Source organism: Pseudochaenichthys georgianus, chromosome 13, assembly GCF_902827115.2.
Source record: "Pseudochaenichthys georgianus chromosome 13, fPseGeo1.2, whole genome shotgun sequence".
Lineage (NCBI taxonomy): Eukaryota > Metazoa > Chordata > Actinopteri > Perciformes > Channichthyidae > Pseudochaenichthys > Pseudochaenichthys georgianus.
In genome coordinates, this window is record NC_047515.1 from 16,894,709 (window position 1) to 16,914,680 (window position 19,972).

Sequence of the window (19,972 nt, forward strand, 5' to 3'; positions counted from 1 at the left end):
AGACGTCTCCTCTCTCTGAGAGCGGCGCACGTACCAGGAGTGATGAACCTCGGGGCGGATCTACTGTCAGAGTTGCCCAGTACGTCGGGCAATGCTGGTAGACCGCGAGTCATTCATTAAAATAAAAAAAATCAAGCTCCGTTAAAATAGACAAAACAGGTTTTGATCCCTCCTCCCTTGGCCTCCCTGCCACTTAATTCAGGAGTTTACTTGATTGACAGAAAAAGCGACCTATCGCTTTACAGTCTGTTAACCCAGAATGCAAAGCGATATAACATCAGTCAAGTGCCGGGTCGTGATGGGAATTCCGGCTCTTCTTGGTGAGCCGGATCATTTGGCTCGGCTCACCAAGAAGAGCCGGCTCTTTCGGCTCCCAAAGGGCTCTTCAGTTTACCACATATTATACCTTTTATAATTAAATCAAATGCCATGCCTCATTTCGCTCCATTTGCTCTTTCCAGCGCTGTTTTGCAGGGGGCTGATTCTGTGAGCTGCAGCTGACCACGCCCCCCTGCAGGAGAGGGGAGCATGCTCTGAGATCAGCTGCTAGGCTGCAGCAATTGTGCTACTTTGTGCACATTGTGCAAGCAACGATGTTTTCAAATCTGTAATCAAAAAGCTCCTCAAAAACACTATAGAAGCAGTTCCTGCCGTTGTTACGTTAGTTCAAACAGTAACAACGGACTACTTTTCTTAGCGGATGCATGTCAATTTAAATCAATACATAAAACTATTTTTTAAATCAATAAAATCATTTTCTAAATCCATAAAAACATTTCAATTAATATTGGGAGTCATGTCGTTACTTTGTTGAGAATGTGGCCATGTGTAATAAGCGGGATAATGTGCACATTGCAGATTGCATAATGTGCCTTCATGCCGATCTAGATCCCTCCGCAAAAACAAAACAAAAAAACGGCTCGTTCGCGGGCGAGAGCCGGCTCCCGTCGTTCACTTAAAACTCTTAAAACTCTTTTTGAGAGAGAGAGAGAGAGCGAGAGCGAGAGAGAGAGACACACACACAGACAGACATTGGACCTATGTATATTTCATTATAACTTTGAGAGACTGTTCATAGGACCCATTTGAGTCTGGTGTCTAAGTTGACTGTTCTACTCGTTTATTGTATTCCTTGTACTTATATTTGTGTTTTATGTTTAAGATTTCAGGACATGGAGAGTGGTTTCTTAGCCTGCTTGTTATGTGTTTCTTAACAGAGAGAGAGAAATAGAGAGAGGTTAACATGCCATTTTAGTTTTATGTATTCATGTATTTGTTTCTGTTCAATAACCCAAATAGAGTTGTTGTAGTTATCCCATGTATACATAACACGTGTTATTCAGCCCCTTGCAATTTGGGATTTTATTTTTGGTTGGTAGACCTCGGTGAGCTGGTCATTTCAAAAGTAGCCCACCGGCCCAAAAAGTGTGGGCACCCCTGGTCCAGAGGTATACCACTATATGCAGACTGGACTCTACATCCAAAGATTGTGAGTCAGCTGTGGGTGCGTTACGGCAGAGCCGCGGTAGATCTGTTCGCATCAAAAGAAAATGCTCAATGTCAGCTGTTCTTTTCAATGCACGATTTAAACGCACCGTTAGGCGTGGACGCGCTCGCGCACGTTTGGCCTCCGGGCCTTCTGTACGCGTTCCCACCCCTGACTCTGATACCCCCAACTCTGGCTAGAGTGAGGGAACAACACCACACACTTATCCTGATAGCTCCGCACTGGCCCGCAATGTACTGGCTGGCGGAGATATATCAGCTGCTGTGCGGGCAACCATGGCAGCTCCCACTACGCAGGGACATACTGTCTCAGGCGGGGGGGGCGATCTTTCACCCACACCCAGAGCGCTTGGCACTATGGGCCTGGCCCGTGAGTGGTACAATCTGAATACAGTGGGACTCCCTCAGAAGGTGATAAACACTATTCAGAGTGTGAGAGCTTCCTCCACCAGGTCTCTCTATGACTGTAAGTGGAGGGTGTTTGAGGAGTGGTGCCTTCAAAAAGGACACATCTCTTTTCAATGTCCTGTCGGGGTGATTTTATCATTTCTACAGGACTTGATTGATAAACACAGAGCTTTCTCTACGATCAAAGTGTACCTGGCTGCTATTGCTGCATGCCATGTGGGCTTTGAGGGAAAGACGGCTAGCTAACATCCTTTGGTCTGCCGTTTTATGAAAGGGGCTCGCAGGCTCCTCCCTGTTTCCACGTCACTGGTGCCCTTATGGGACTTGGCAGTGGTTTTAGATGGGCTCACTCTAACCCCATTTGAACCCCTTGAAGAAGCTGACATGAAGCACTTGTCACTCAAGACAGTGCAGTTACTGGCCTTGGCATCCGCCAAGCGAGTCAGTGACATTCGCTATCTGTACATCCTTCATATACTCAGTTCGCCCCAGGGCAAACGAGAGTGTTGTTGAAGCCCAACCCTGCTTTTATACCAAAGGTGGTTGGTTCATGTACCCCAATTGACATTGAGGCATTTCCTCCGCCGCTGTGTTCCTCCGGGGAACAGCAGCCGGATTTGCTGTTTCCAGTCCGTGCTTTACGCACCTATATGGACAGATCAAAAGAGTTTCGTCATAATGACCAACTCTTTGTGTCCTGGGCTAACCCTCACAAGGGCAAGCCCGTTACTAAGCAACGGCTCTCCCACTGGATTGTGGAGGCAATTGCTTTGGCCTATACGAGTCAGGGTTTGCAGGCACCTTCGGGTCTGCGTGCTCATTCAACTCGTGGTCTGGCTACATCCTGGGCTTTGTTCAAGGGTGTTTCCATCCAAGACATTTGTGCAACAGCGAGCTGGTCCTCGCCGCTCACTTTTGTCCGCTTTTACAGGCTAGACGTCTCTGCTCCTAGTGTGGCCCGAGCAGTGCTGGGCACCTTGTTGAGTCAGAGCTCTACCTGTTAAGTTCTGGTTGGTTTGGTGAATTTCGAGATAAGCTCGTCTGGCAATACGGGAGCTACAATATCCCATAGTGAGACATCGAACGGAGTGTTATGAATGAGAACTATAGGTTACTTACGTAACCCCAGCGCTAAGAGTAACATGTAGTGAGATGTCTCACCAGACGGCCCTCCTTGCTATGGTGAAGCGAGAAGAGGTGCTTATTTTGAATGACGCATGCGACGTAGCGCAAGCTACTTATAGGGGGTGGATTCCCTGACGCTGACGTCAAGATTAGGGCTGTGCAATTTAATCGATCTTGCGATATATATCGATATTTAGTTTTCCGAGAAAGTATCGATATTTCAGCCGCGGGTATCGATACATTAAGTCTGATAACTGTGTTCGTTATACTCGCGTCCAGGAGAGAAGCTTTAAAAAGGAGACTAATTGAGTCTCTGAGAATGTTCAAATGTATACTTTAATTAATAAAAAGCGCGGTAATGTTACAAGCAGAAGATGGTTCAGTCAGAAAAACAGCTGTGTTCTGGCTGTGAGCGAAGGGAAGAGAGCGAGCTCCACCTTTCCAGCTGTTAAATATCCTCTGCTGAATCCTCCCTGTGGGCCGGTTGGCGCTGCTGGGGATCGGCCCTCCACGTCTCCAATGTTCGTTGTTGCGCATTACAGAGGATTCAGACATTGCACATTAAATATATAACTAAACACGCCTTTTCTCCTCCTTATCTCTTTCATGACTTTTCATTTAATACATTTTAAACACTGTAATCAATAATCCAAAAATACCTCACGGCTGGTATCATTTCCGGTAGTGCCGAATGTTGTCTCATGCTACCCACGTCTGTAAACAAACGTATTCAAATAAACTGTACCTTCATTTAATATTCAGCAATAATAATATCTCGACGTCTATAGTTGTAGTGTTGAAATCAGTAGGTTTCGGTGTGCAACACTCCGTGTCATATCGCTACTAAATTCACCTCTATAGGAAATTGTATATTAGCCACATGCTAAATGCTAACCGGAGATGAAGGATTTTCAGAATAAAAGCTCAACAACTGGTTGTGCACAACAACTTCTGGTTTTTCAGTATAAAACAGCATTTAAACTGACGGTATGTTTATGGTACTTTATGCCATCAAAACATTGATTTTAATTTCTAACAAGTCCCATTCAAATCCCCCGTGTTCCGCCACCTGCTGCACCTTTTCATTCTCCATTGTCCATTGTGATACTGCATTTTACAACTACAGTTTGCACTGTTTCAATAAATGAAACTAATTTTCTTACCACATCTTTTGATTCATTTTGTCCAGCATTTGCAAGCTGGAGACTCTCTGTCAGAGCCATATATTGTATAATTGATGCTTTCAGTTTTCAGTTGAATTAATTCAATCCAAGTCAATGGAACACTCACAAGATGTCACCAAAATCCCACTGTCCCTTTAAAATCTTTCAGAAAATGATATAAGTGTATCGAATTATATCGAATCGTATCGAATCGTATCGTTGGCTGAATATCGTGATATATATCGTATCGTTGGCTGAATATCGTGTATCGTATCGTATCGTGAGATTAGTGTATCGCCACAGCCCTAGTCAAGATCACCAGCCAATCAGGATTGGCGTAATGAGATTGATGCTTCTGTTTGCTCCGCGATGAGGCGCATCCCATAGTGAGACATCTCACTACATATTACTCTGAGACTGGGGTTACGTAAGTAACCTATAGTTATCTACTTACATCCTTGATTTTGGACAAGGTGAATATCACCATTCTGGAGCTGATGAGAGAAATGTTTAAGTATGCAATCTTGCTTCTTTCTTAACTGTTGAGAGTTGAACAAGCGCAGTAATGATCAGCAAGATAAATTATATAAAAACGTTATTTGGATCAGTGCATAGACCTGAGCACTGTCCAATACCCAATGCAGCATTTTTGTCTACACTATACTGGTAAAAGAGCAACTCTAATGCTGGAGATATATTTATTTGTTATCCAAGATAATTCATTTGTGAGTGTGAGACTGACCGTTGAGCGGCCCAGACCAAGCAAGGAGGCAGAGGCAGAACGTCCAAAAATATAACCCGACGTGGGCATTTATTAAAATCATGTGCACAAAGTTCACAGCCTCAATCTTGCTGTTCTCCTTGCACACATCCTGCAGCCACAAGGATCTCACACACACACCCAGTTACAAGGAAACAGCACCTAAATACACACATACTAACAAGACACAGGTGAGGGGGGAGGAGACAACACAGGACACCAGGTGCACACAATCATCAGCCACAGACATCAACATATTATTTGCACCCTGATTACTCTCAACCGCTGTCATCCTTACACCAGCATAACTACTCTCGGCGCTCTCGCAAACTCCCCTATCTTTTCAGGCGGAGCCGAGGACCCGACCAGCACATGCCAGACGACATTCCAATAAATACGGTTTAATCAGTTAAAAAATACTAACTCAATAATTAGTATAAATTATGTGCAAATATGTAATGTCAACTGTACTGTGCAATCACGCTAATAAAGTGCAATATTACCCGGCCCGAAGCCGTCAGTCCATAGTGACGAAGTTACCTTTGTCACAGTGAGGTGAGTGAGTGATTTCAGGCCATGGTGTACAAATGATTCTCCGACAGACAATTTCAATCACTCACACCCTAACATCCAATTACACTGCTGACTGCTTTTGGATGAATTTGTTTTGTGTCAAACACAAGTTCATTTTCAAGCTAGACCACATCTTATATAAGCCAAACTAACAACACAGCATACAAACATGTTGCCTGGCTTTCATTCATGTATTCTGGTTAGATCCAAAGATGACAAAGACGTCCACTTCCAAGCACAACTGTACCAGATAATGATTGTCAGGAAACAGTGCCATATATCTTATTTGCATCTTCACTACCAAGAAGACTTTGCTTTGGCTGCGTCTGCACTGTGATGACAATACTGTGCAACATTAACAGGCTGTCACCCAGCTGCAGCCAGAGATATGACTTTGCATGTTAGCCTGATCAGGGATGCAGCTCATCTCCATAGAAATGAGCATGTGTGCACAGGGCATTGTTCCTATGGGGGAGACAACGCATTAACACCCAGGGTAGGTTTGGTTGACTGCCAACACTAACTCCACCTGGGACTCAGCCTGATTATCACATTGCTGCGGCTGATAATCCAACACACTTTCCATGGCGTTGAACAGGCCTGGTTAACAGTAGCTCAGTACCTCACTACTACTAACTCATGCTAACAATGTGTATTACCGTATGTAGTGCTACTTAAAGATAGGATTGCACAGTCAGCAGCTATGGCATGTTAGGTGAAATGTTACAAATGCACCATTCAAAAGAATCCAATGAGTGAAAAGGGATGCTATTCTAATCTTTAACTAATCCTTGACTAAAGAATGTTATAAATACATATTTTAGACTTGCTTTTTGTATTCCTCTTTTATCCATTTCTGTAAACCTCTTGTCTTCAAAGGTGGGTGGAGGAAGAGTGAAGCAAAATTGGACAAAGTATCAATGGAATGTTATCTCATTGCAACAGAGAATTATCATGACAGCAAAACGACAATCACACATCCTGTGATGGGAACAGAATGATATGCTTTTGAAAATACCTGGAAATAGATCAGCAATGAACAAAATAGCATTGAAGTCTAAATAACAAAAAAAAAAATTAAATAAATATGTCCATAGAAAATTCTAGCAAAAGGATGTATACATCTGACCTCAATGCTTTTTTGTGAAAATAAATATCTAAACTAACCCGTCTATGAAACGCAAACAACCTTCAGCTCAGTCTAGCAGCTGTTCATGCATCTATACTGTATGAGGCTGTAAGCACAATGTCTTACTTGTATGCAGCAGCAGGAAGGAAGAACATTATATGCCTAATTTGAGGGATTTGTTAAGCTTTCTGCCATCTTCATTTTATTATCACAGTTCTCAACAGGATTTTGTACACTTTTCCCCATCATATGGTAGCACATAAACACATACATAAAGTCCTGAAAGACAAGGCTTCTGGGTCAACCAGGCATCAGTTGTGCCCCCTGGTAAACATCACTCCAAAGACCTGGCACATGCATCCCAGAATGCACCCTGACACATTATGTAGGCACCAGTCAAATAATATACCATGAGCACATCTCTGGGGTAATACTGCGCGAGCGAGTAAGAGGGATGAGCATTACATGAAAAGAGTAAAGCATAGGGGAGAACAGAGAGACACTCTGCCATGGCCATTGTGCAGCTCTTTGAGAAATCTCTTTAAAATCCCCTAAAGGCACTAGCTTTTGGTCATCAATGAAACCACAGAAGGGTCTGCACCCTTCAACATTTCAATTAAGCTAATGTGTTATGTATAGATAGCTGACCTTCAGCATTATCCTTAATTCCTATTATGGCCCTGTTAATTTAGAATATGTTTCTTTTACAACTTTATAGTGGTTATAGCCCCATGAGTAGCATGAGAAGTAGGCCTACATAGGAAAGATATTGCTGTTTCTATGATTGTTCTTTTGTTAATTGATATAAAGACCCAAACCATAAATAACATGGATCAAGGGCATCATGCTTGAAAAAAACCAGCACTAAAGGGCATTTCGACAGGACATAAGTAGAGCTAGGGGATGGAATAAAATGGACCATAGTTCAGATCAATAACTAAGACACATATTTTAGAATGTATTGCTTTGATGTCTAACGAATCCAGAACCAAATCGAAATGTCTGTGGCATTTGTCATGCTGCATTTGTTCTTAAGAACAAGCTGTTCATCTGACTCGACAGCAGCAAAGGGATGGTTCCAGAACAAGTCAAACCATAACTAAAAGCAGCTTAGGCTATACACAAGTCTTCCATCCATTATATGTAATGGATGGAATGTAATGTAATGTAATTATACATTTCTACCTATACTGTTGATGGGAATTCTGGCTCTTTGAAGGGAGCCGGATCTTATGGCTCCGTTCCTTTCCGAGAGCCATTCAAAAGAGCCGTTAAAAGAGCCAGGTGTTTTTTAAGTGGCGGTGGAGATTATTTGTTGACCCTGCTTTAAATGATATTTTGGCGTTACAAATGTTCCACTCCGCTTTATCATTGCCTATGTTTTTTTTTTTTGTGCATCCAAATGCTGCTGTGTTTTCGCGTTTGGCTCATTTTCACCCGAAAAACACGTCGTCTGTACCACTTGTTACGACTTCTCTCTCTCATGTGTATTCCGTTAAGACCCACCCCTACTCTGCCTCTGATTGGCTAACCCTAACCCACAACATCTCACTCCTCGTGCATAACCAATCAGAGGCACTCCTGTCTAGACCTAACCAATCAGAGTAAGCTTTTTCACTGTTCACATAAAGGCGAGTGGATTTATGGCAGGCAGTGTACCAACGATAAAAAGAACGGCTCTCATCAAGTACGACTCGGTTCCCTGCGTTCGTACCAAAGAGCCGTTCAAAATAATCGGATCCTTCGCGTGCGTACGTACGTAACATCACTACTATACTGATTTCCCTTGACAGCAAAGTTTGGCACCATTATGTTTATAACTTATTTTCAAAAAAGAAAAGTTAATTAACTTCGGGCAGCTTTGATTCCATTTTCAATTCATTCCTTATGCATGTCATGTGTGCTTTACCAAAACTCAATTTGCTTTACCCACACTATTTGCAATTGCTACAATGACAAAGTTTAAATTTGTCTTCTTATTTTTCTTTTGTTTAGCTTTCTAGCCCCTCATGCTATAATCATGTGTATTTTCTCCATTCCTGTTCATGTGTCTTCTCGCAATTATCACTGGCCCCGTGTATCTCCTAATCGCTATAACCGGCCCGCTCTCGTCTATCCCACGTGCTCCACTGAGATCCAGCACCTAGTTTCAGGCGGCCTGTGGAACTGCCAGTCAGCTGTTCCTAAGGCTGACTTCATCTCTGGCTACGCCTCCCTGCAGTCTCTGGATTTCCTTGCTCTCACTGAGACGTGGATTACTCCATCCAACACATCCACCCCAGCAGCTCTCTCCACAGCATATTCCTTCTCCCATACACCCAGACCCACTGGCAGAGGAGGTGGCACTGGTCTCCTGCTCTCTCCCAAATGGAGCTTTTCCCTCTTCAAGCTACCTAACTTCACTCCTTCCACCTTTGAATTCCATGCCGTCACTGTGACCCATCCTATACAACTGACCATTGTTGTTCTCTACCGTCCACCAGGCGGCTTGGGGGACTTCTTGGATGAATTAGATCATCTCCTCTCACACATCCCTGAAACTGGCCCTCCCGCTGTACTTCTCGGAGACTTCAACCTCCAGACGGGGAAGATAGACGAACTAACATCTCTGTTAACCACCTTTGCTTTCTCACTGTCTCCGTCCCCACCAACTCATAAAGCTGGCAATGTCCTCGATCTCATATTCTCAAGGAACTGCACTACTTCTAACCTCTCTGTAAACCCGCTCCACACCTCCGATCACTTCTTCATTTTATTCTCTTTACCCCTTTCCAAACATAACAAACTAATCTCTTCTCATCCTGCACTTGTCCGCCGTAACCTTCGTTCCCTCTCCCCCTCTACCTTTGCCTCCTCGGTGCTCTCAGCCCTCCCTTCCTCTGACTCGTTCCAACTCCTGCCTCCAAACTCTGCTGCAGAAACTCTCCTCTCTACTCTCTCATCCTCTCTGGACTCTCTCTGTCCTCTCACATCTCGGCAGGCTCGTCAGTCCCCTCCTGCTCCCTGGCTAAATGACGCACTGCGTGCTAATAGAACCGTCCTTAGGGCAGCAGAGCGGAAATGGTGGAAATCCAAACACCGTGACGACCTCCTAACCTATCAGGCTCTCCTCTCCTCTTTTTCTGCTTCCATCTCTCAGACAAAAAGCACTTTCTTTCAAGATAAGATCCAATCTTCCTATTCCAATCCTAAAAAACTATTTTCCATCTTCTCCACCCTCTTGGACCCCCCCAAAGCCCCTTCCCCCTCCTCCCTTCTGTCAAGCGACTTTATTAACTACTTTGAAAAAAAGGTTTACGACATTCGCTCTTCTTTTTCTGACTCACCCCTACTCACCGCCGGATCACCTGAGCCACCTTCAACCGGCACACTAACCTCCTTTTCCCCTCTCTCTCCAAGTGAGGTTCTTACCCTCATTACCTCTGCCCGCCCTACCACCTGTCCTCTGGACCCTATCCCTTCAAACCTCCTTCAGACTATCGCTCCTGATATTCTACCGTTTCTCACCCATTTCATCAACACTTCTCTAACTTCTGGTCACTTTCCAAACAGTCTCAAGGAGGCGAGAGTAAACCCTCTCCTGAAGAAACCCACTCTCAACCCGTCTGATGTTATAAACTACAGGCCTGTCTCTCTCCTCCCGTTCCTGTCTAAAACACTTGAACGCGCTGTCTTTAAACAACTCTCCTGTTATCTCCATCAGAACAACCTTCTGGATCCGCACCAGTCTGGTTTCAAGGCAGGTCATTCCACAGAAACTGCTCTCATTGCTGTCACTGAGGAACTGCACACTGCTAAAGCAGCCTCCCTCTCCTCTGTCCTCATCCTGTTGGACCTGTCTGCTGCATTTGACACGGTGAATCATCAGATCCTCCTTCGCACTCTCCAAGAACTTGGAGTTTCAGGCTCTGCACTTTCCCTCCTCACCTCATACCTCAAAGACCGCACCTACAGGGTTACTTGGAGAGGGTCTGAGTCCGACCCTTGTCAATTAACTACAGGGGTCCCTCAGGGCTCTGTTCTTGGTCCTCTCCTCTTCTCCCTGTACACAAACTCGCTCGGATCTGTCATTAGCCCGCATGGTTTTTCATACCACTGCTACGCTGACGACACCCAATTAATTCTGTCCTTTCCCCGCTCAGAGACCCAGGTCGTCGCACGCATCTCTGCTTGTTTAGCTGACATCTCTCAGTGGATGTCCGCTCATCATCTCAAGCTCAACCTTGACAAAACTGAAGTGCTTTTCCTTCCGGGAAAAGATTGTCCCTCTCTTGACCTAACTATCAACATCGGCCCCTCTGTTGTTTCCCCGACTCAGACTGCAAGGAATCTGGGTGTTATCCTAGATAACAACCTGTCGTTTACTGCAAACATCGCTGCTACAACCCGCTGCTGCAGATACACGCTTTTCAACATCAGGAAGATACGCCCACAGCTGACCCAGAAATCGACGCAGGTTCTGGTCCAGGCTCTCGTCACCTCACGCCTAGACTACTGCAACTCCCTCCTGGCTGGTCTACCTGCATGTGCCATCCGACCTCTGCAGCTCATCCAGAATGCAGCGGCTCGTCTGGTCTTCAACCTTCCAACATTTTCCCACACCACGCCGCTCCTCCGCTCCCTCCACTGGCTTCCGGTAACTGCTAGAATCCACTTCAAGACACTGGTACTTGCGTACCATGCTGCGAATGGATCTGGCCCTTCCTACATCCAGGACATGGTTAAACCGTACACCCCAGCACGTGCACTACGCTCTGCATCAACCAAACGACTCGCTGCACCCTCGCTGCGAGGGGGACCCAAGTTCCCATCAGCAAAAACACGTGGGTTTGCTATCCTGGCTCCAAAATGGTGGAATGAGCTCCCCATTGAAATCAGGACCGCAGAAAGCTTACACACCTTCCGGCGCAGACTGAAAACTCATCTCTTTCGACTCCACTTCGAGCGATAGAATTACTAACAAAGAACTGCTAACAGAGCACTTATATACTAATAAAGGACTGGCTTAGCCAGTTGAGCAGCACTTGAAACGATTGGCTCTTTGAAACCTGATGTTCTTATATGATTCTGTTTTCCTCAAGGTTGTGTCTTCCTGGTCGAATGTACTTATTGTAAGTCGCTTTGGATAAAAGCGTCAGCTAAATGCAATGTAATGTAATGTAATGTAATGTCTTAAATTGCCGGCTTAGAATAATCTTTTAATGTGGAACAACATATATTTTTAAAATAAAAGTTTAAATGACTTCAGAAGAATGAAACAACAACGTCCACAGAGCAGGAGATGGAAAGACCTCCCTTAAGCCTTCAGCTCCTAACCTCTTTTATTTCAACCTGATTTAAGTTAAAAAAAAATGTGAAAGATGCAAATCTGAGAAAGACAAACAACAACATCATATCACAAAGGCAGCTCTCTTCCACCTACAAGTTTGTCATTTGCAACACAGTGCAGATGTTGTTATTCAAGCATTCATCTAGTTTGACTTTTGTTAAACACTCAGACGAAACTAGGGCTGTACCCGAATATCCGAATATTCGGTCTAATCTGATGGGAGAGAGATCAGCTGCTGCTGACGAGTCGACACGCAGCTCTGCATAATCACCTGCAGCGGTGAGCGGAGCAAAACACACACTTCAGGTTAGAAAATCACACGTAGCTATTTTAATTACCTCTCAAACTAAACTAGTTATAGATATGTTTATCTTTACTGTCGGGTCACTCATTACTGGATCAGCGAGCTGCATGATATACTGACGGGCTGTCAGGAGAGAGAGCGCTCCGTTTATTATTCCTGTGTTATTATAAGTTACTGTACACTTTTGAATAATGTAGTTAATCTACTATAATTAGTTTGTTTAATATCAAATCATATAAATTAGTTTTAAAGCTCAATAAATAACAAAGAAGACCTCTGACCGGCACTTTTCTCATTTTGTCCGGAAGATTTAAACTTTAACGGACATGATGACCGGCAAAAAAAAATTGTAATAGAGACTCTGGGCACAACAACTATGAAAAGTCACCTGAATGCTGTAAGTAGTAGCTTAGCTTAGTTGTTGTCCAGTTGCCATGATGAAGCTGCTTTATCCACCGTTCAAACAGTAGCGTTACACATGATAAAAACATGCACGCACGCACCGAATATCCGCTGCTGATTACTACCGAATATCCGGAGCCCGAAAAATGTTATTCGGGAAAGCCCTAGATGAAACTATCCTATTTATAGACATAATTACCGATGTATGACAAGATCTATTCAGTGAACATGTTTCATTTAGTCAGATAGCCAGTATAAAACCCTATTTATGATTTGTTTAAATTGCCCTACCCCTGGTTCAATTGCACAAACCTCCATTTGTGAATGTTTTAAAACTTCAGAGAAATACTCAACATCACCTTAATCACCTTTAATGATCATCAGTGATTAGGAGTGTATCGGAGGAACCCCCCTATTCTGTACAAAGATACAAATTGGAATAAAAACGTGGAATTACAGCAACCTTGAAGGGTCCACAAAATGTTTTACAACACATTATCTCAATCTAGATTACAGTTCAGGCTGCCTATACTTGAAAGATTCAAGATCACGCAAACAAAAAGTTGTAAATCCATGTGGGGAAATGATCTTCAATTTGTATTTGGTTGACCTGTTCATCATGCTTACCCGAACTGTTATACTCCAGATACATTTTCCACACAATGCAGCAATTGGTAATTGGCTTTTTGTCTGGTGGTTGGACACTGGATGTGCCACCCCCTTTGCAACAAGCCCAAATATACATTGTTTAATTATCGTGAAGCTTGTTTTTACTCACAGCGTGCTGGAGCTTATCCTAGAAAACCAGTTGGCAAAGGATGAACACTCTCTGGGCAGATCGCCAGTGCATCGTGGGGGCTAACTCAGACAGACAGAGAGTTACTCATTCTCACGTACATACCTGTTAGGTATTAGAGCCCTCAATCCTTTTAAAAGTATGTATTTGGATAGCGGACAGTATATCCACAACCAAACAATTAAAAGTCCACTGAAGGATAGCCGATTCTAGAGAGCTGCACTTTTTGTTTTAATCTGACAGCTCTACTGAACCATCATGACGTTCTTTAAATATACACATGTAATGAAATGAATACAGAAGGAAGATTTAAACGGAGCCTCTCAGAATCAAACCAACTGCCTGAGTTATATGACTTTTGTTTTTCAGGGACTGCATATAACATTATGGATACATCTGGAAAATTAACATGATGGACTCAAGTGCTCGTGATAATGAATGTGCATTTTCCTTTCTTAAATAAAATGTTTTATATGGAGATCAGTCAATATAAGTATACGCACAAAGCCTTCCTCTTCACACTTTGATCTTTGACCTCTGGTCTTACAATACATAATGCATTTTCAGAACTATTAAAAGTTGTTAATGATGCATTTGGTCATTTGCAGAACTTGGTTCAGGACAGATCATGATCCTGATTTAATACAAAAAGGTTCTGCAGTGACTTACAGTACTAAAACACAATGTGATTATCAGCATCTTTCCCTATACCCTTGAGCTTATGATGACTGAAAGCTTACCATGACAAGACCAGACCAGGTCTCTGGAGAGCACATCATCTACTAAAAAGCAACTTCCAGCGATTATGGTGCATTTCTCAAGTGAAGCTCTTCATTCACTTGATAAATCAAATCAAATCAAGTTTTATTTATATAGCACATTTTTAAAACGATTTTTGGTCGAGCCAAAGTGCTGTACATATAATAATTACCTTACAGTAAGGACACTATACAGTAAATACAACAGAATATCAGTATGAGAAAACGACACCCTCTGACCTTAGACCCTCACATCGTACAAGGAATAAAGATTGCCTCCAAACAAAGAGAAGCAGAAATAAACAAAACATAATCATTTATTTGTGACAATGTTGATTGCTAGGTACTTATGACGGGCGGAGTGGCAGAGTCCTGTTCAGAGCAGATGATCAGATAATCCTCCAGCACACTCTGCTGACACCAAGTCCGGAGAGCAGTCACATAGTTCAGTTATGCCAACTCACCGGACATCACATCATCCTTATATTTATTAGGTTTTTGATACAACAATAGGTCTCACGTAAAACATCTATTTACAGAGTATATTGATAATATTTATTTGGTTCTGATACTATATTATTGCTCTCAAAAGTTATCAGAAACAGCAAATTATACTAATCACAGTTCAATATCCATCATTATACCTAACATAAGGGAAGTTGTATTAGCATTTGTAATTAATAAACCAATGAAAGTAACTAATTTGGAAACTAGTACTGATCATATATAGCAGTATGGGCATTTAAAATAGTATCTATCAATTTCTCATTTAGAAATATTTTAATATAAAGTGTTTTTAAAACCTATTGTTTGGCACCTGACAGATATGAGTGATAAACATATTTTGATTTCTATGTCCCAACCCCTGCAGACTTAATTTTACATAGTGGCTCTTTTGACTAGAGCTGTCCCCTCTTAGTGAATTAAACTATTAAATGGTTGTTTTAGTCTAAGTCAAATAATATGTATTATGCCCAGTAGCCATTTCCCTACGTTTCTCATTTAGGCTAAATGACTTTAGTCCAAGACACCATTCTAGTCCATTCTTTGTGGCTTAACGATCAATCAATTAAATGAATTCATCAATTTATCGGCCATAATGTTGAAAATCGAATCAATCTACTCCTGCAGAATAACATTTTTCTCCACTGTTTTGGACAGGCTCAGTGGTATCCAATTTAATATGTTCATCTAAATCTGTAAAATACTCCACAGTCACTGTACCAGTATTTTTTTCTTAAGCAATCCCTTTAGATAAACAAAAAGTCCCAGGCTACAAACATAATCAGCTAACAGCAGGAGCTTCAAACAAACTGTATTTCTCCATATTTTTAAAGATTGGGAAAAATATGAATATATTGATCCTGCGCATGCAAATGGGTAGAGGAGAAGTGGATTGTGTTGCAGTTTCTTTGGGTGTTGTGATGCTTTTTTCCTTCATGAAAACGTTGTAATCACTCGTAACTGGTATAACATTTAGGTTAACCAAAGATCCTGTTCTTTATGAAGAAAAGATCAGTGGCTTTAACACACACCTCTTACTGTCTAAAGGTGTGAGTGCATGTTTCAGGAAGCTGAAATAAGCTTGGTAATAATCTCTGATTTAATATGACAGTCAAAAGCACCAAGAGTTTCTTTAATGCATCAACCTCTTTGAGACAGCATGTGAGAACTCTTGAGTTACTCCCACATGTCATGAGGATTAAGTTGAGGATGTGCCCTGAAAGCTTTTCCTAATTCACACCTCTCTCCATTATCCATTAGAACATACGTGACTTTAATGGGGAAGGGAAAGGCTGTTGAGTTACGTGAGTTACTCTTTTGTTAGAGAAGTTCATTGAATGATTCATACAAAGTAACAATTAGCAAAGTATGAATAATCTCTCTTATTTCCTCATCTTGAAGAAGGCAGTAAGCCAGCTGACAAGTATCATCTGAGTATGGGACAAATCCCCTTTTTCAAACATCAGCAGTGGTGGCGAGTCCATAGGGACTTGGCTTGGCAACTGGAAGGTCACCAGTTCAAGTCCCGGAAAGACCAAGTGCTACCGAGGTGTCCCTGAGCAAGGCACCGTTCCCTACACTGCTCCCCGGGCGCCGTACATAATGGCAGCCCACTGCTCCTAACTAGGATGGGTCAAATGCAGAGAAACCGTTTTGTTACATGGTACCTGTACTACGTAATGACAATAAGTTTCATCATCATCATCATCATCATCATAGAGATGTACCTTTCTGATGGTTGGTGCCCATTTAGGCTCTCATTCTGGTAAAAACAAAGGGAAATATCAGATCCATTGTATTAGTCAATTTCCCATCTCTGCAGTTCAACAAGAACTCTCTATACATTTTGGTTTTTAAATAAGAGATTAAGACACCTTTTCATAATAGGGGATCCTGGTCTGAAGTCTGAACATCTAACTACAATTGTTCCATGATGCTCCTTGAAAAAGGAAATACATTATTATTTCATTACTCCACAAATTGGACCCCATGAGATACTACGGAGGCTTTTGGATCTCCAGGCCCTCTGTACAACACTTCAAAAATATGCTGAATTTATGACATTTCTGTAGTCATGGTATATTACAGATAGAAGGTTTAAATTACAGCTTTCTCTACCCGCATCCTTTGCTAGCATTATTAATGCAGTTTGTGATGTCATTTAGATGAAGGGGGAGATATATAACAACTACTGTTGTTTATTTGTCTGCACATCATTTGGGTAAAGTTGTATTTCTGTTTGTAAAGCAAATTGTTAATATATCATTTCAAGTTTAGGCGACTGAGAAATGTTTGGATAAAGTACACTATGTTGTATTCACAAATTAGTTTAAAATGTAAAAAATGCACAGAGGAGCAAAAGGCAGCGTTGGCACTGATGTACTGCTTTAATAAAATTGAGAAATTATTAAAAGCAATTCAAATAAGTGTTGAAAAAACACTGTAGACTGCAGTGCGTTATTTCTCGTGCACACATGGGAGAAAAAACCTGCAAAGTGAAAGGGGGCAAGGTGTCGGTGACTCGAGCTATTGCAGTACAACTCATGTCTGAGCATGCCAAGGGCTACAATTTGTCTTGCTCCTCAAAGTGGATCTCTGTTGTGCCAGAATGGGTTGTAATTCATCTCTAGTGTAGTAACAAGGGCAGTCCACCTATTGCAAACAGGCCCTAGTGTGGTACTCCTGCAGATAGACAAAAAAGGTATGAAGGAGCTCTACAGTCTCTTCATATCATGTGACACTGTACTTGTGGATGAAATAGCCTTTGTTTGGCGACTCTGGTCATACTATCAGTTTAAACCACCAAACAACTTGTACTCACAACTATTATGTCTCATTATTCTCTTACTTTGGCTGCAGTTAATCATACAATTCATTAAGAGAAATTACTATCCAGGCCTGTTTAAAAAGTGGAGCATTACAATACCTTACAATATTGGGTTAATCTCATTAGAGGGTGATTGTGACTACAAAACCCCGCATAAATTAAGAGCAGGTCTAGTATACAACAAGAATATTCATTGTCTTCACAACACTGCTGAGGAGCTTCACTGGCCACATTATAACCAAACGCTGACCAACAGTAATTCTGGACTCCCAAAAGACACTCTGACAAAACTAGTGATCCCTGGTATTATATGGAGACCCTTAGCTCCAGGGCCCCTGCATTATTCCACACACAGCAACAGCAGATGTCCCCTGGCTCTACTCACCCACATCAGTTCATTAAACAAAAAACCTCTTCTGATATTTAGTGCTGCACCATGAGGCTAAAGGTATTTATAAAGCCTTTACCTTTACCTTCACCTTACCTGACATCATCCACATCCTTCATAAGCAGGCACGAGGAAGTTGGGACTTTGCTGAACTTCAAAACTTGAGAAAATGTTGTATTCCTAAACTACCCTATCTGTGAACATGTGTGACTTGTAATTGTATCGATTGTGGTTTACTCTCACATATCCAGGAGTGGGCCTATTAGCACTGCATAATAGAATACTCGTTTGCACAGTTTTGAGGTTAAAATAGTGTTTGCCAACATTACATTCAATTGTTGCCACTGAACAGTATTCTCTTTACAAAAAGGGGGGGGGGGGGCTTACCAAATTCAGCACCGTTTCAACAATATCCCTGTTGTTAACTTCTCCAACCTGGATCAGTTCGATGACAACAGCAAATTTCATTTTGATATTCCGGATTGGAACCGATGGATTGATAACCCCAGCCGGGAACACCACTGAACCTGAGCCGGACATCTTCGTTGTCTCCCCGGCGGCAGCGGAGACTGCAGCTGCGTGCTGCCTGTGACCTGGAGGAGGTTGTCGGTCCGAGAGAGACATAGAGCCGGGCATTGTCACCGGTCTCTCGCTTGTCATGTCCACCCAAGCCGGGTGGTTATAAACCGGTCACACGCTATCTCCTTGCAATAAATCCAATCACTGCTCTGGAGATCCAAAATAAATGAAAGAGAGGAACACTCGCGAAACCACGAAAAACAAAACAGAAGCAATCAATCACTCTGTCAGTTAAATCCAATCCGGAGAGTCCCGGTAAGAGAGTCCGCTGTGTTGTAGGTACCAGTCGGTAAACTGAGCAGACTGCCCCACGCTGTGTATGTGAGAGTGCCGCTCTCTCAATGCGCGTCTCCGTCTCTGTGCTGCTGTCACCGCCATGTTGCCGCCCCCTGCCTGCGGTTCAACACGCCTGCGCTGAGATGATGGAGCTTGAGAGCCGAGCAGGACAGCCGCTTCCCCTGCACCGAACAGGCGGGACCGGCAGAGTGCGGAGTGCTACCCGGAGCTAATAGCATGGCAATTTAGTCAAAGTTTGCCAAGCCAAAAGAAAACAGTGGGTGTAAATTGTCTTCCAACCATTTTATAAAGTTATATTGTCCGTTGGTTTAACCAGTGCGGTTACAAGTGAAAGTTAAACGTAAAACAGTCCATATTTGTAAAAGTCACGCTGGTTACGCTTTATCATGTAGCTTCCTTTAAAACATTCCCAAACAAAGATGAAAATCGGAAGTTACCTGACTTGTATTTCTGGCCTGAACGCAAAAAAAAAGCATAACAAACATGTTCTGGATAAAAAAAGATATATTTCCAAAATGTTACATTTAAATGTACCGCTACAGGAAACTCAGAGGTGTAGCCTACCTCATATAATTAATTGCGGCCTTCTGTGTGGATGCCCAAGTGAGCTGGGATACATAAATGCAAAGACTATTTATACGAACTTCCAAGGTCTCCAAAATGCAAATGAATGTAAACCTCGAATCAAAACAGAAATTATCAAAAAATATTTTATAAATATGTGTCATTATGCCGTCGTAGGATACAACAGTAAGACGACCATGTTCGGTGTTAGAAATAGCCTACTAGCCTTGCCAAAGGTTAAGATTAGATCTGTGTTGTACGGCCAAGTCAATATAACGCGAATATGAACACCAAGACTTTCAGGCAATCTTTTTGAAATGCATGAATGCACAGATGGAAACATCTGACCTGAATTATCATTATCATCCTACAAATTATTTTTATTTTACAGGGTGTGCTGGTTTGGTTTCATTTTCAGTTTGGATTCAGGTCCATTTCCTGGATTAGACTATGAGGCACAAAGGTGACCCTGGATAGTCATATGCAAAGCAATACAACAAATCCTATTACAATGAGATTAATTCCCCTGGTCAATTCTTCTTTCAGGGTCCTGGTGAGTT

At 42.4% G+C, this 19,972-nt stretch overlaps 1 protein-coding gene across 1 annotated transcript in view; it reads right to left on the reverse strand.

Annotated features, from left to right (window-relative positions):
- LOC117457231 (neurobeachin-like) overlaps positions 1-18,854 on the reverse strand; it is a 223,104-nt gene extending 204,250 nt beyond the window's left edge. The window contains exon 1 of the mRNA XM_034097171.2: positions 18,360-18,854. Coding sequence (XP_033953062.1) covers positions 18,360-18,632 — 273 coding nt within the window. The 5' untranslated portion in view covers positions 18,633-18,854. The remainder of the gene's footprint in view (positions 1-18,359) is intronic.
- Between the last annotated feature and the right edge of the window lie 1,118 nt (positions 18,855-19,972).